Here is a 14821-nt window from a genome sequence, read left to right as displayed (position 1 = left end):
TCTCTCTCTTTCTTTCCTTCTTCTGTGCTGGGAATCAAACACAAATACTCATGCCTACTAGGAAAAAAAATACTCTACTGCTAGCTAAGCTGTCTTCAGCTTCACACACTGTCTTTTCTCCTCTTTTAAATTACACATTTCCTGGGAAAAGGGAAAACAGTTATTACTAATCCATTAGTGCAGATCTTTAAGGTAGTTTCTCTGTGTAAGGGAAATACAGGAGCTCTAGAAATAAGGGGGAATAGTGGAGGAATCCTTCATGTAAGCTCCATTTGTGTTAACTATCTGTTTATAGAAAACTTAATGATTTGGTTCTAAGCTTGTTTGTTGATAATAGTTACTGCAGAGCCTGTAAGCTGCATTCAATCTAAATTTTGCCCCTCTTGCTATTTGTCTTTCTTCTTCTGCTCACCTAGAGCCTAGCATTTGGAAAATGTACTGTGATGGATATTAGAGATCATAGTAAAAGAAGAACAGAAGGCCACAGTAAGTTCGAAGCCCAGACCAACCAAACACAAACTAAAATTTGGGAAGTGTAAACTAAGATAATCATTTTCTCTTTGTAAGTTTATCTCGCATTTGTTATGAAGATGGAGGGCTGATTGACATCCTATTAATAAAAACTTACAATAGAACCTTTTGGAGAGACTGGATCTTGTGAACAGCTGGCAAGTGTTTAATGCCTGTGTTGGATATTAACCTAGAGAGATTAAGACAAAGTAAGAGTGAGCAGAGATGAAGCTGTCACGAAAATATCTGTCAGAGGCTGAACTTTCCAAGTTCAAATACCAATTATGGACTGTCAAAAAAAACTATCAGAGCTTTCACAATATAGATTATACTTTTATTATCTGCTTTTTGTTTTAAGAATCTCACCAGGATCTAGAAGGTTATTGGTTCCTTAGAGCAAAGAAATGTACAATTCTTTTTACAAGGCATTGATATTCTACTATTATTCATATACTGATTTAATTTTGAATATGGATAAGTTAGCAGCATTCAAAAATGACTTACAAAATCGAAACAGAAGGTACTCTACCCAATTCATTCTATGAAGCCACAATTACTCTTATACCTAAACCACACAAAGACCTAACAAAGAAAGAAAACTTCAGACCATTTTCCCTTATGAATATTGATGCAAAAATACTCAATAAAATTCTTGCAAACTGAATCAAAGACACATCAAAATGATCATCCACCATGATCAAGTAGGCTTCATCCCAAGGATGCAGGAATGGTTCAATATATGGAAATACATCAACGTAATCAACTATATAAACAAATTTAAAGAAAAAAAACCATATGATCATCTCATTAGATGCTGAGAAAGCATTTGACAAAGTCTAACATCTCTTCATGTTAAAAGTCTTGGAAAGATCAGGAATTTAAGGCTTATATTTGAACATAGTAAAAGCAATATACAGAAAACCAGTAGCCAACATCAAACTAAATGGAGAGAAACTTGAAGCAATCCCACTAAAATCAGGGACTAGACAAGGCTGCCCACTCTCTCCCTACCTATTCAATATTGTACTTGAAGTCCTAGTCAGAGCAATCAGGCAACAAAAGGAGATCAAAGGGGTACGAATTGGAAAAGAAGAAGTCATTATCTCTATTTGCTGATGATATGATAGAATACTTAAGTGACCCCAAAAATTCCACCAGAGAACTTCTAAACCTGATAAACAACTTCAACAAAGTAGCTGGATATAAAACTAACTCAAGCAAATCAGAGGCCTTCCTCTACACAAAAGATAAACAGGTGGAGAAAGACATTAAGGAAACAACACCCTTCACAATAGTTACAAATAATATAAAATACTTGGTGTAACTCTAACTAAGCAAGTAAAAGATCTGTTTGACAAGAACTTCAAGTCTCTGAAGAATGAAATTGAAGATCTCAGAAGATGGAAAGATCTCCCATGCTCATGGATTGGCAGGATTAATATAGTAAAAATGGCCACCTTGCTGAAGGCAATCTACAGATTCAATGCAATCCCCATCAAAATTCCAACTCAATTCTTCACAGACTTAGAAAGAGCAATTTGCAAATTCATCTGGAATACCAAAAAACCCGGGATAGCCAAAATGATTCTCAACAATAAAGGAACCTCTAGTGGAATCACCATCCTGAACCTTAAGCTGTACTACAGAGCAATTGTGATAAAAACTGCATGGTATTGGTACAGTGACAGGCAGGCAGATCAATGGAACAGAACTGAAGACCCAGAAATGAACCCACACACCTATGGTCACTTGATTTTTGACAAAGGGGATAAAACCATAAAGTGGAAAAAAGAGCATTTTTAACAAATGGTGCTGGCTCAATTGGTGGTTAACATGTAGCAGAATGCAAATTGATCCATTCCTTTCTCCTTGTACAAAGCTCAAGTCCAAGTGGATCAATGACCTACACATCAAACCAGATACACTGAAACTAATAGAAAAGAAAGTGGGGAAGAGCCTTGAGCACATAGGCACAGGGGAAATTTTCCTGAACAGAACACCAATAGCTTATGCTCTAAGATCAAGAATTGACAAATGGGACCTCATAAAGTTGCAAAGCTTCTGTAAGGCAAAAGACACTGTCAATAGGACAAAATAGCAACCCACAAATTGGGAAAAGATTTTTACCAATCCTATATCTGATAGAGGGTTAGTATCCAGTGTATACAAAGAACTCAAGAAGTTAGACTCCAGAGAACCAAATAACCCTATTAAAAATGGGGTACAGAGCTAAACAAAGAATTCTCAACTGATGAATACTGAATGGCTGAGAAGCACCTAAAGAAATGTTCAATATCCTTAATCATTAGGGAAATGCAAATCAGAACAACCCTGAGATTCTACCTTACACCAGTCAGAATGGCTAGGATAAAAAACTTAAGTGACAGCAGATGTTGGAGAGGTTGTGGAGAAAGAGGAATGCTCCTTCATTGTTGGTGGGATTGCAAGGTGGTACAACCACTTTGGAAATCAGTTTGGTGGTTCCTCCGGAAATTGGACATAATTCTACCGGAGGATCCAGCTATACCACTCCTGGGCATATACCCAGAAGATGCTCCAACATGTAACAAGGACACATGCTCTACCATGTTCATAGCAGCCTTATTTATAATAGCCAGAAACTGGAAACTACCCAGATGTCCCTCAACAGAGGAATGGATACAGAAAATGTGGTACATCCATCTACACAATGGAATACTACTCAGCTATCAAAAACAATGAATTTATGAAATTCTTAGGGAAATGGATGGATCTGGAGAATATCATCCTGAGTGAGGTAACCCAATCACAAAAGAACACACATGGTATGCACTCTCTGATAAGTGGTTATTAGCCCAGAAGTTCGGAATACACGAAGAACAACCCACAAACCACAAGAAATTCAAGAAGTAGGGAGACCAAAATGTTGACATTTCATTCCTTCTTAAAAGGGGGAACAAAATACCCATGGAAGAAGTTGCAGAGACTAACTATGGAGCAGAGACTGGAGGAAGGGCACTCCATCCTGATATAGCTGTCTCCCAAGAAGCTCTGACAGTAGCTGACTAATACAGAAGTAGAGGCTCACAGCCATCCATTGGACTGAGTACAGGGTCTCCAATGAGGGAGTTGGAGAAAGGACGGAAGGAGATGAAGGGTTTGCAGCCCCTTAGGATGAACAACAATATGAACTAACTAGTACCCTCAGAGCTCTCAGGGACTAAACCACCAACCAAGGAGTACACATGGTGGGACTGATGGCTCTGGCGGCATGTGTATAGTAGAAAATGGCCAAGTCGGTCATAAACCGGAGGTGAGACCCTTTGCCCTGTGAAAGTTCTGTGCCCCAGTGTAGGGGAATACCAGGGCCAGGAAGTGGGAGAGGGTAGGGTGGTGAGCAGGGGAAAGGGGAAGAGAACAGGGTTTTGTTCTTGTTGGTTTTTTTGGGGATTTTTTTTGAAAGGGAAACTGGGAAAGGAAAAATCATACGACATGTAAATAAAGAAAATATCTAATAAAAGAGAAATAAAAGCAATTAAAAAATCAAAATCAAATACAAAACAAAACAAAACAAAATGACTTACAATGAGATAACATTTGCCTAGTTACTCCATTTTCCAGCCTTGGCATACTTGTTAGAGAACTAGTATTTTTCCTTTTAAAAAGTTCTTTTAGGGTTACGGTGTTAGAGTGCATACTCTGTGACTTCAGGGTATATAAGTAATCTAAAAAAGGGTCATTTAGACAGTGTTTGCAGTTGATTGGAGCTAAGTTTTCATGAGCGGAGAGATGGTTTAAAAATCCCTACATCTGGTGATAGCAGATCTGCCCTTGATCTTACCCAGTGCTCAGCTTCCTTGGGAATCAAAGCCTGAGAGTGTGATGAAGGCAGCTGATGACTAATGTAATGGACACTATAGGTTCAGAGCATCTGAGGCAGGAAACATGAAGCAGGGGAGGAGGAAGCTAATCAGCACCAGCCTTAGTAATGGTGTCAGCCACTGCTGTTGGTGCAGTTTTTGTAATCTCAAGGACCTGATTTAGGAGATCTACAGCACATGTATCAGAGTTATTGCTCTGAAGGAATGGTGTACAGGGAGGGAAGGGATTCATATTTCCTAATGGCCAAAGATAGTACCATGTTATAGATGCCCCACTTTCAGTTTAGATATTTATGAAAACCCAGTGAGTTTTGCATGAGTATCTCTTACCATAGCATAGATGGTTCTCTGGAATAGAAAGCAAATAAGAGGAAGTGCTGAATGAAGTGGTGAAACCAGCTGCACCTTCATTAAGCACCAGGACATTTTGTACGAAGCGGTTGCTAACTGTCTAGTGACTCATGCAAACCATTAGGCACACTACTTTTTCAGATTTCCCTACTGTAAGTTGCTCAAAACCTTCTCGTATAGCTCTACTTCCATTTCCTTCTATGTCTGGATTAGCTAAACCATAGCTGGCCCTTGTCACTTCCATCTGGAAGAACCCTATTGACATACACATCCTTGGAAGTACCAAATCTCTGGACACAGTTTTGGTGTTTTGTCCCCCATGTCTTTATTCAGAAAGTCAGTAAATCTTGTCTATGGATTGTTGTAGTGGTTCTCTGAGGCTGTGTTCCCACTTGGCTCCTAACATTGCAAGTAGAACTCATTTTGGCAAGCTTTTCTTTTAATACTTCCAACAAAGTCTTCTCCTGCTTTTTACTGGACTAATGGGTTGTTCATATACTCTTTTAGAGGATTTGTTATGATATTAATTTTTCTTTAAAAATTAAAAGCTAGATATGATGGCATAGGCCTGGAATCCCAGTGGAATTACTATATGTGGCTAGTCAGGGTTCCACAGTGAAGCCCTGTTTCAAAAAGAGAAATGAACATTAAGGTCAATGAGTGAAAGTAAGTGCATAGAGGCATGTGGCCACAACCACAACCAGATACAGTGCAATGCCGTTGCCCATTCCCCTATGTGTTTACTCAGCATTTAACCACTTCCTAACCTCCAGACCCTAATAACCACCCACCAGTTTTCTGTAGCTATATATATTTTTTCTAAAGGATCTATTTTCCAAAATAGAACGATAGAACAAATAACTTTTGAGTCTGGTTGGCTTTTCTTTTAGTACTTCCAAGATGTGATGTATTTGAAATTCTCCTATGTTGTGTGTGTTTCAGTAGTTCCTTTTATTTTTTTGTTGCTAAATAGAATTTCTTCTTTGAATAATTCACAATTTGTTTCTCTATCCCCCAATTGAAGTTTCAGAGTTTTCTTGTGGAAAAATATTGGTTAAATATACTAATGTTCATATGGTATATCACACACATATAACAGGCGCTTTAAACATTTGTGCATGGTTGATATTTATTGGGCAGGAGAGAGAAGGAAGGCACATACACACACATGTGCGCACACATACATACACACAGTCACACACACAGACACACAGACACACACACAGAGTGAGAGAGAGGGAAGGGGGATAGGTTTTCCTTTTACTTGTGCAAATGCCTTGGAGTATGATTTCTGGGTTAGATGGTAAGCATATATTTAAACAGGAAACAGCTTATCAATTTTTTTTTAAAACAAGTGTACCATTTTGCATTCAACCAGCAATGTGTGAGAGTGCTAGTCACTATACATATTTTGGTTATTTAAAAAGTGCATATATTCTTTTCAAATTAAAGTATAGTATATGCATTTATTATGAGACTTGTGAAAAATCTACAAAGACATTTACAGAAGAGAGAAAAAACACCCCATGGCCCAGCATTAGCATCTGTTAGTATTTGACGCAGAGAGTTTCCATTAAAATAGCATTCGCCATTGCTCTCCAATAACCCTTGAGTGTCTACTTAGAGCTGCTGGGAGCAATGTTATAACGTTAAAGACCCACAATTCATTGCAATCATATTTCATCAGATCTAGCCTTCTCTATTTTTAGATCTCTTCCCACAGTGTTCTTTCAGTAGCTTCCTAATGAGACATCAGAGCAGCGACCATATTTAATATTTTCTGACAATCTTTCTGTGTGTATGTTTGGAATGCAGCATGTGCTCATAAAATACTGGGTCAATTGAATGGTATTTCACAAATGTTTCTAGTTTCTGTCATCAGGAAGAGATCATAACTCTAATTTGTTTGATTTGTTTGTCAGGTATCACTGCTTTTGGGGGATAATTAGTCTTAAACAGAGTCAGGGAGGTCCAGAGGTCAGAAATCACAGAAACCTGCATGTGAACTCTGGCATGAACTGGATACAAGCCAGTTTATTGCTCCAGGCCAGAAAATGTGTGGACTGTGGACAGGATGGTAGACATTCTATCAAAGACGTCTTTGTCATTTCACCTTCTCTTGGGCCAGCTTTTACTCTAGCTGTTGCTATGGCAATAGGCTGCTGCTAGATTTAATGTGGCAGATGCTTGCCTCAGCTGTACTGAGTAGCTTTCATTCTTTTGTCCTGGACTTCTAGGTCTCCTTTATGATAAGCATGTATAGAATGTTGTCAAGCCATTCTGAAGCCTTGACAAATACAGAAATGCTTGGGCCTTAATACTGCAGTGGAGAATTCCTGGTTGGTCTGGGATGCTCTTCTTCATTTTTATGAACAATTTTAAATATATTTTAGATTATATCATACATGTATCTTACATGGCTAAGCTTAAATTGTCTGGGTTTATACTACTACATATAGGTTTGAAGACAGTGGGTTGATTAAGGTTTTTTTTTTTTTGCTGAAAATGAATGCTTTTTCTCCCTTTCTTTTAGAGCACTTGTTCTTTACCCTAGGGACTCATACATACTATACAAGTGTCCTACCAATTAGTTATACCCTGATCAGTTTTTCACTTTCTGTTTTGAGTCAGTGTCTCTCTAAGTTTCTCAGGCTGACTTTGAACTTATGTCATGGTCCAGAAAGGGCTTGAAACTGTCATTCTCTTCCTTAAACCTCTGAGTAGCTTGGACTATAGAGCTACACCACCAGTAAAATACATGCTTGCTTTGAAGTTCTCACTTTCCTCATTATTTTCTTTTTTAGTCATCTCTTTACTTTCTCTAAGTTTGTATGTGTATATAAAGCAGTCACATGTAAGCCCTTGCTCAGGCGTCTTTGGAGACCCTAGGTCAAGACAGACACCAACTTGCATTGAGTTTCACATTCTGCACAGACTGACAGGTAGTTGTCTTCTTTCCTGATGTTCAGTTCAGGTCTAGCCCTGTTTCTTTTCCTTCTTTCTCAGCAATACTTTCAGAAAGTATTATCTGCAATACTATTTCACTGCCGCTTTTCTCATTTCTATGGTCCAATCTGCTCCATCTGATTAGTCAACCTACATATTTTCATTCAAAACTACGATGTGTCCCAAACTCACCAGCCTACCAAGCACCAAATCTAGTGAACATTCAAGTTCATATTTTATAGAGAACTTGCCAGAGCATGCTCTACTCCTTGCCAGTCTCTCTCTTCCATTTTGGTTACACCACACTCATTTACGTTCCTTTTCATTTGCCTTGTTTTCCTTCCTTCCTCTATTAGCTTGCAGAGCCTTTGCTTTCTTCTTCAATAGTTCCAGCCAAGTAGATTTTGTTTCCTGTGGCTTTCTGATTGTGATTATTGTAGTCTGACCTCCCTAGTCTACCAGGAATGAGATCTTACTCCCTACATCCTCCTGAATGGTCCATTGTAATAGCTGAATTTGTCCCCTGACAGTCACCTCCATTAAACATTTCCCCTATGATTCTTTTCCAAGAAGTACGTTGGCATCTATCAGTCATTCATTGGAGAACTGGTAAAAATTGGCAGCTTTGTTCTTATTATCCAATAGCCAGCCCATTTCAAAATCTTCTTAGATATTAATTCCAAAATGTTACCTTGATTTTGAGCAATTTAGTCCACCTCCATTTGACACTATTCTAAAACAGTGGCTACCTTTTCCTGGTTTTATTAAATAGTTTTCTTTTGGCCTCACACTTTATCATGTTCCTTTCCAATCCATTCTCTGTGCAGCATGTAGTACATTCTTCTAAGACACATAAACCAGATTGCTTTGCGCCCTTGCTGTGAAAGGTTTACTTCCCATAAGACCCAGTGTGGAATTTATATTCTGTACTGCAAACTCTTCTGTCTGCCTCATGTTGTTTCATCAATGGACTTCAAGCCCAGTGTCTCCTTTTGCTCCTCCCTACCTTGAGTTATTTGCATATGCTTCCTCAGGAGGGCTCTCACCCATTTTTTTCACCAGGCCAATTGAAACTTCAGAATTCAGGTTCAAATGGAATTTCCTCAGAGAGAAGACCTGTTTACAGGTCTAAATAGGGCCCCTAAGAGCTCCCTTACATGTGTGGACAATGTGCTTCCCTTAGAAGTCATAGGCTTTTAAATGAAAATCTCAGGGCCAGGTAAATGATAACAGTCTTAAAGGTTATTGGTCATAGAAGCCTCAAAGGCCCCAAAATAACACAGGCTATTTCTGTTGCGTTTGGTTGCCTGCCATAACTATATGGTGAGACCCTATTGCTAAGGACACTACACATTTTGTCTCCGTAGCAGGTTGTAGAGAAATCTACCCCTTGTCTTGAAAACTTTCTCCCTGCTGGCTAGCTTTCACAAACCTGGGTGATGCTATGTGTACCACTGGTGGAGAAAATCTGGCAATAGTATACCTGCATACTTACTTGCCAGACAAGATGTTTTTTATGAATGCAGTAGTGGCACCAAGTTTATGGGGGTAGCCAATCGCTTTTAGATTGAATTTGAGGTTTGGTTTACAGGCAGGAATTTAAGTATAGTACTGTAACTTGGACAAAAGCTCACTTCTCAGGAGGTCGTAGGCCCTAGAAAAGAAACTGCTACTGTTATTTTGCTAAAGGACATGCTGATAAAGCTGCCTTCCGGATATTTATGCATATACCCCTATATTAGTTTGGCTTTCAACCTTAGTCAGAGAAACTTCTCTCTGGATTGGTGAGCAGTTAATGCAGAGACTCAGATCTAGTCAAAGAATAGAAAATAAGTGAATGTTAGGTGCCCCAAATGTTCATCAGCAACAACTTCATATGGAAGAAGGAGGTGAGGGAATATAAGAGCTGAAGGAGCGTGTGAGATGATATCTTCTGGATGTTACATGCATGTTGCACCCATGAACTTACTGTAGAACAAAAGTATTCAACATTCTAATAGGCAATATAGAATTGGATTTACTGCATTATTAATTTTAAGTCTCACATGAAAGGGTGAGAAGGATATGTAGGGGTATGTGGGAGCAGTGAGAAGGAGGAATTTGTTGTACATATGATCAGGATTCATTGTTTATATGTGTGGAATTATCAAAAATAATCAAAAGATATGCTGTTAAAGTTAAAAAAAAAATGAAGCAAATTAGATCTCCCGATTTACTCCCAGGACAATTGTATCTTATCTAGCACTTTTTATTTTTAGTGGTTCATCAAAATTCCTAACAGGGCCCAGAGAGATAGCTCAGTGGTTAAGACTACTGGCTGTCCTTAGAAGAGGACCTGGGTTTGATTCCCAGTACCACAAAACTATTCACAATGGTCTGAAACGCCACTTTCTGCCAATTTGTGGTCACTTCTGGGCTCTGTAGGCCCAAGGCATATATGTGGAACATACACATACATGTAGGTAAAATACTCATACATATTTTTTAATATAAAATAAAATTTAAAAAAATTTCAAAGCATATATTATTCAACCACAATGTGAACAGCATAAAAAGGCAGATCTGTGTCTGTCCCAGAAACTTCACATTTCTGTACTGGGTGGAACAAAGACTCTGCTTGATCCTTGCCAATCTTGCCTTGTTTGTTCATTTTTGATACAGGGATTCACTGTGCAATCCTCATTGTCCTGACCCACCCTGTAGACTAGGCTGGCCCTGAACTCACAGAGACCTCCCTGTCTTTGCCTCTAGAGTACTGGGATTAAAGACTTGTGTCACCACCAAGCTTTTAGGAAGGTAACGTGCTTTGAGCTGTCAGTGCCTGAGAAACTATGTAGTACCTGTATATCTGCAGCATACAACTGATTTGACATGGTATTTGCAATTACAAATGATTATGAGTTTTGTGTCATTGAAGAAGTGAGCCCTCCAGTGAAGGCTGCATAAGAGCAAAACATTTAGCTAATGTTAACAGAATGGGCTCCCATATCCATGTTACAGAGCATCTACAGACATCCACAGAAGCAAATTAAAATCTGTGGCCTTTACAGAAAAGAAAATACACAGTGAAAAATGGTTAAAATTATTCCAATAATGTTGACTTAAAGATGCTTAAAGAGATCTAGTGGCCATCTAGCTGGATGGAGCATTGCTTATAACTCCGTAGCTAAGACTTTCTAAGACCCCAAGATAAGGCCGGAAATGGAGTCCTGATGAACACTTAGTTTTCAATTTATCTTTTTCCCTTTGATCAATAAATTTACATCTGAAGGAGTCTGGAATTGGGTAATCGGCTAGGAGCTCTGTGTCTCAATGGATTTGACTTGGTCAAATGATTTTTTTGTTGCAAATTTATTTTTGATTCACTCAACTGTGCTTTATCTTCTGGAACAGTTAAAGCCCTAAGAGTAAAATGTCAACAAATTTAAGTTCTGCAAATGGGTCTTTCAAAGAAAAGTAACTGGTTTGGAGTTTCCCATTCCCACAGCCAGTTTCACTTCCGGAGCTGGTGTTAGTGCTTTTCTACCTAGATTGCCCTAAATCTTTAGGTTACAATAATAAAATCGTCTCCCCTTTCAGAATAAACTTAGTGGGGTCCTGCATTTGATGGAAATCCTCCCCATGTGTACAGCTGCAGGCCTTTCACAAAAAGAACATCCTGGGACTCTAAACCCCTATCATTGCTGCTTAGTAAATTAATCTGCTCTAAACTCCCTGGTGGGTGTACACACTGCTCCTGTGTTGTGGATTCTGGAATGAAAGGCACACACACACACACACACACACACACACACACACACACACATACACACAGACTTATTTTTAATATGCTCTAAGCAGCTCAATGACTGTGCCACTCCTAACCTTCCACGTTGCTTATGCCCCGCCTGATACTCCTGAATTATTACTTACTAAAATCTGTATTCTATCTCTGTTACCCCAGACCCAATCAGGGAGGGTACCCTTGGGAACACTCTTCCCCAGCTCTTACATGATTGTTACTCTGTCTTTTGCAGCTTTCCTGCCTGATCCTCCTGCTTCCCTGGCATGATACTAAATCCTCCTTCTTCCCATGGTTCTCTTGCTGGAGAAATCTGAAGTCCCACCTCTGTATACCTGCCCAGCCATTGGCCACAGGCAGCTTTATTAAACAATCAAAGCCAAATAGGGACAGGGATCCTTAGTGTTTTACAGGCAGGTATGAAGTTTCCCATGTAATTTTGAGAGCCTAGTTAACACGAATAGCATTGGAACCAATCCACAGCACTGCATCATTGATACTTTCATTTGTCTGTTAGAGCACTCATGGATTCCTTGGTTTTCCTTTTCCTTAAGTTTATGGAGTCTATTTGTCCTGTACTGGTACAAGTATCACCCACCCAACAAAGCTTCATTATCCCCCAGAGAGTAAGCCAGAGACAATGTCTTGGCTTTAGGTAATTTGAAGGTGAAACAAATTAAGATTCACACAGGTAGAACAGTCAAGGAATGGAATAGTGATAAACTATATGATATTGATCATTAATGTCTCAAAAGTTCAAAGGACTGGGGAAAGCATAGTGAGCTGGAACAGCCAGTGAGGACTAACCCAGGAAGGACAACCAACCAGAGGTCTGAGCTCAGTAGGGTTGTGTACAGTTGGGTCAAGGGTTAGAGGCAGGGGGCATTGGGGGTGGGAAGCTGAAGAAGGTATAAAAAGGAAGAGGGGTATATTTTAAGGACTCTTGACAGTTCATAGAGTAGTGTAGGTTTGATTGAAACCTCTCTTCTGTATACTGGAAGGAGAAGACCTGAGGCTTCACAGTCTTGTCACCTCGAGACTTCAGAGCACTAAGCAAGCCAAGCCAATGGGGGAACTGAAAAAGCTACAATGGGGTAAAATACTCACTCTATCAAACCAGGCAAAGGATGTCCAGAAATATAAGACATTCCTGATTTCACTTATGCCAACTGTCATACATTTCTTTATAGCCTATTCCCAATCCAGTTTAGTATAGAATGAACAACTCTGAGACTATGTAAACCAGCTCTCTGCCACCTTAGGACATGGATGGAGTTCAGGGTATGGATAGAACATTCCATCCAGTGCTTTAGTGAATTTGATTCAGGGAGGGAGGGGATGCTACCAGCTGTTTTACAAATACTAATTTGGACTTGGAAATAAATGTTAGCAAGTGAGTGAGCTAGCAGATATGGAATAGGCAAACAAGGACCAAGTGTATCCAAAATGAAACCATTAATTATGGAGGTTGATGATATTGAGTTTTGTTTTAACTACAAATCTTTATTAGCTGGGTGGGGAGTTTGTACATCAGTAGTCAATGTGATAAAAGATTTTGAGGTATGCTTTCTGAATCACTGTAAGAGATTTGCCTGGGTTCAGTATCACAGAACCTTAGTGTTAGATGGAAGAACTTTTAAGATGCTTAGTACAATAAATAGGACCCTAGACTCAAGAATAGTGACCATAGCTAGGTGGATTTCCAACTAGTGGATTGGCTTTGCAGAATACTACTTTCTCTCAGTAAAATGACTATGCATAAAAACAAAATTGTAGGAGATGGCCAGAGAGTCTCATTTCCTGCCATCTCATTTTTTTTTTTACCTTCAAAACAGGGACCATCTAACTTCCATATTCAATTCAAACATTAGTCTCCATGGAAACAAGGATCTGCAGTGAACACAAGGGATTTTACTAGTCCAAGGACAGCACTTCCAAGAGTTTAGCCCTCTGTGGCTAGATGCTGTCTGACCCAGTGCCTCAGTAGAGCAGTGAGCTTCTGGTGTGGGTAACAGCATGTAGCATTGTCTCAAGGAACGGACCGGCCCCAGAGGTCTGGGTAGCTGTCTCGGCTTAGCTTCAGGAGTTAGCTGATTTCCTTCCTCCATCTAGGGCAAGGAAGTTGCCTTGTAAGTAAGCTTCCTCTGCTTTCCTAGCACTGTTTGTGCTGGGGTGAGGTGCTTACCTTTCATTCCAATTGTCATACTATGACTCTTATTTCTCTCATTACTGACTTGCATTTCCCTAACTCTCTGGGGGGTGATAACATGCTATTTCCTTGACCCCTGTGACATCCAAGTAGCTGGCCACTCTAAAGTTTCCCAAATCCCTCTTTTCCTCTCTTTCGCCTATCTTCAGCTTCCTTCTGATATACTTCCCTCAGTTGTCCTTCTACCTGCCAGATTCTCTTTAGACTCTGAATCTTGGCTTTCTAAAAATCACTATCATACTATCAACTTAGAATTTTGACATGCATGCTTAGATATTTTTTGTCAACTTGACAAAAAAATAGAACCACCAGAGAAGAGGTACTCTCAACTGAGAAGTTGCCTTCATCAGATTGACCTGTGAGTATGTCTGTAGGGCTTTTTCTTGATTAGTGATTGATGCAGGCAGCCCCAGACCACTGTGGCTGATGCCACTCCTGGGCAGGTGGTTCTGGGATGTAAAAGCAAGCAAGTAGAGCACAAGCCCAGAAAGCAAGCAAGCAAGTAATCCTTCTCCATGATCTCTGCTTCAATGTGTTCTTCTTCGTTCCCATCCCATTCCTGCCCTGAATTCCCTCGAGAATGGAGTGTGATGTGGGAGTGGAAATCAAACAAGCCTATTGGGCTCTAGGTTATTTTGATCAGTGTTTTGTCATTCCCATAGAAAGTAACTAAAAACATATCAAACAATACAATAGAGTTGACAGAATTAGAAATGACTTATGGGATTTAACTCATTTTAAGAGCCAAGTGCCTCGTGTGACTTTTTCTCATGTGATAAGTGGCCACTGGAAACCAAGTTATAAAGCAGATACTTTCAAATTAGATACTTTTTTCATTTCTTTGAGGGCAAAGGATATTTTACCAATGACAAATACAACAACATTTTTAAAAAGTATGACACATAGGGAGCTACTGGGGAGGGAAAACCATGTATATGTGTATATATATATATATATATATATATATATATATAATTTACTACTGAAAACAAGGTATGTCACTATAAATGAAATGTCTCATATTGCATATTTTAAAAATAAGAAAATGTACCTCTTCTAGACAATTTAAGGTTCTTTTTTCATGTAATTTTGGATGTTTTCATTATAAATTTAAAAACAAAATGTCTCCCAGATAGTTTGACAAATCAACTGATTGATCTTCTG

At 39.2% G+C, this 14821-nt stretch overlaps 1 protein-coding gene across 4 annotated transcripts in view; it reads right to left on the bottom strand.

The window, feature by feature from the left end:
- Positions 1-14821, bottom strand: part of Fshr (follicle stimulating hormone receptor) — a 178864-nt gene that overhangs the window by 24249 nt on the left and 139794 nt on the right. For all 4 annotated transcript variants that reach the window (XM_031356363.1, XM_031356365.1, XM_031356367.1 and 1 more), the window contains one exon: positions 629-700. In XM_031356363.1, coding sequence (XP_031212223.1) covers positions 629-700 — 72 coding nt within the window. The remainder of the gene's footprint in view (positions 1-628; positions 701-14821) is intronic.

This window comes from Mastomys coucha, unplaced genomic scaffold (genome assembly GCF_008632895.1).
Source record: "Mastomys coucha isolate ucsf_1 unplaced genomic scaffold, UCSF_Mcou_1 pScaffold6, whole genome shotgun sequence".
Lineage (NCBI taxonomy): Eukaryota > Metazoa > Chordata > Mammalia > Rodentia > Muridae > Mastomys > Mastomys coucha.
Note: the sequence above shows the minus strand (reverse complement) of the source record. Positions and strands in the feature narration are given on the sequence as shown.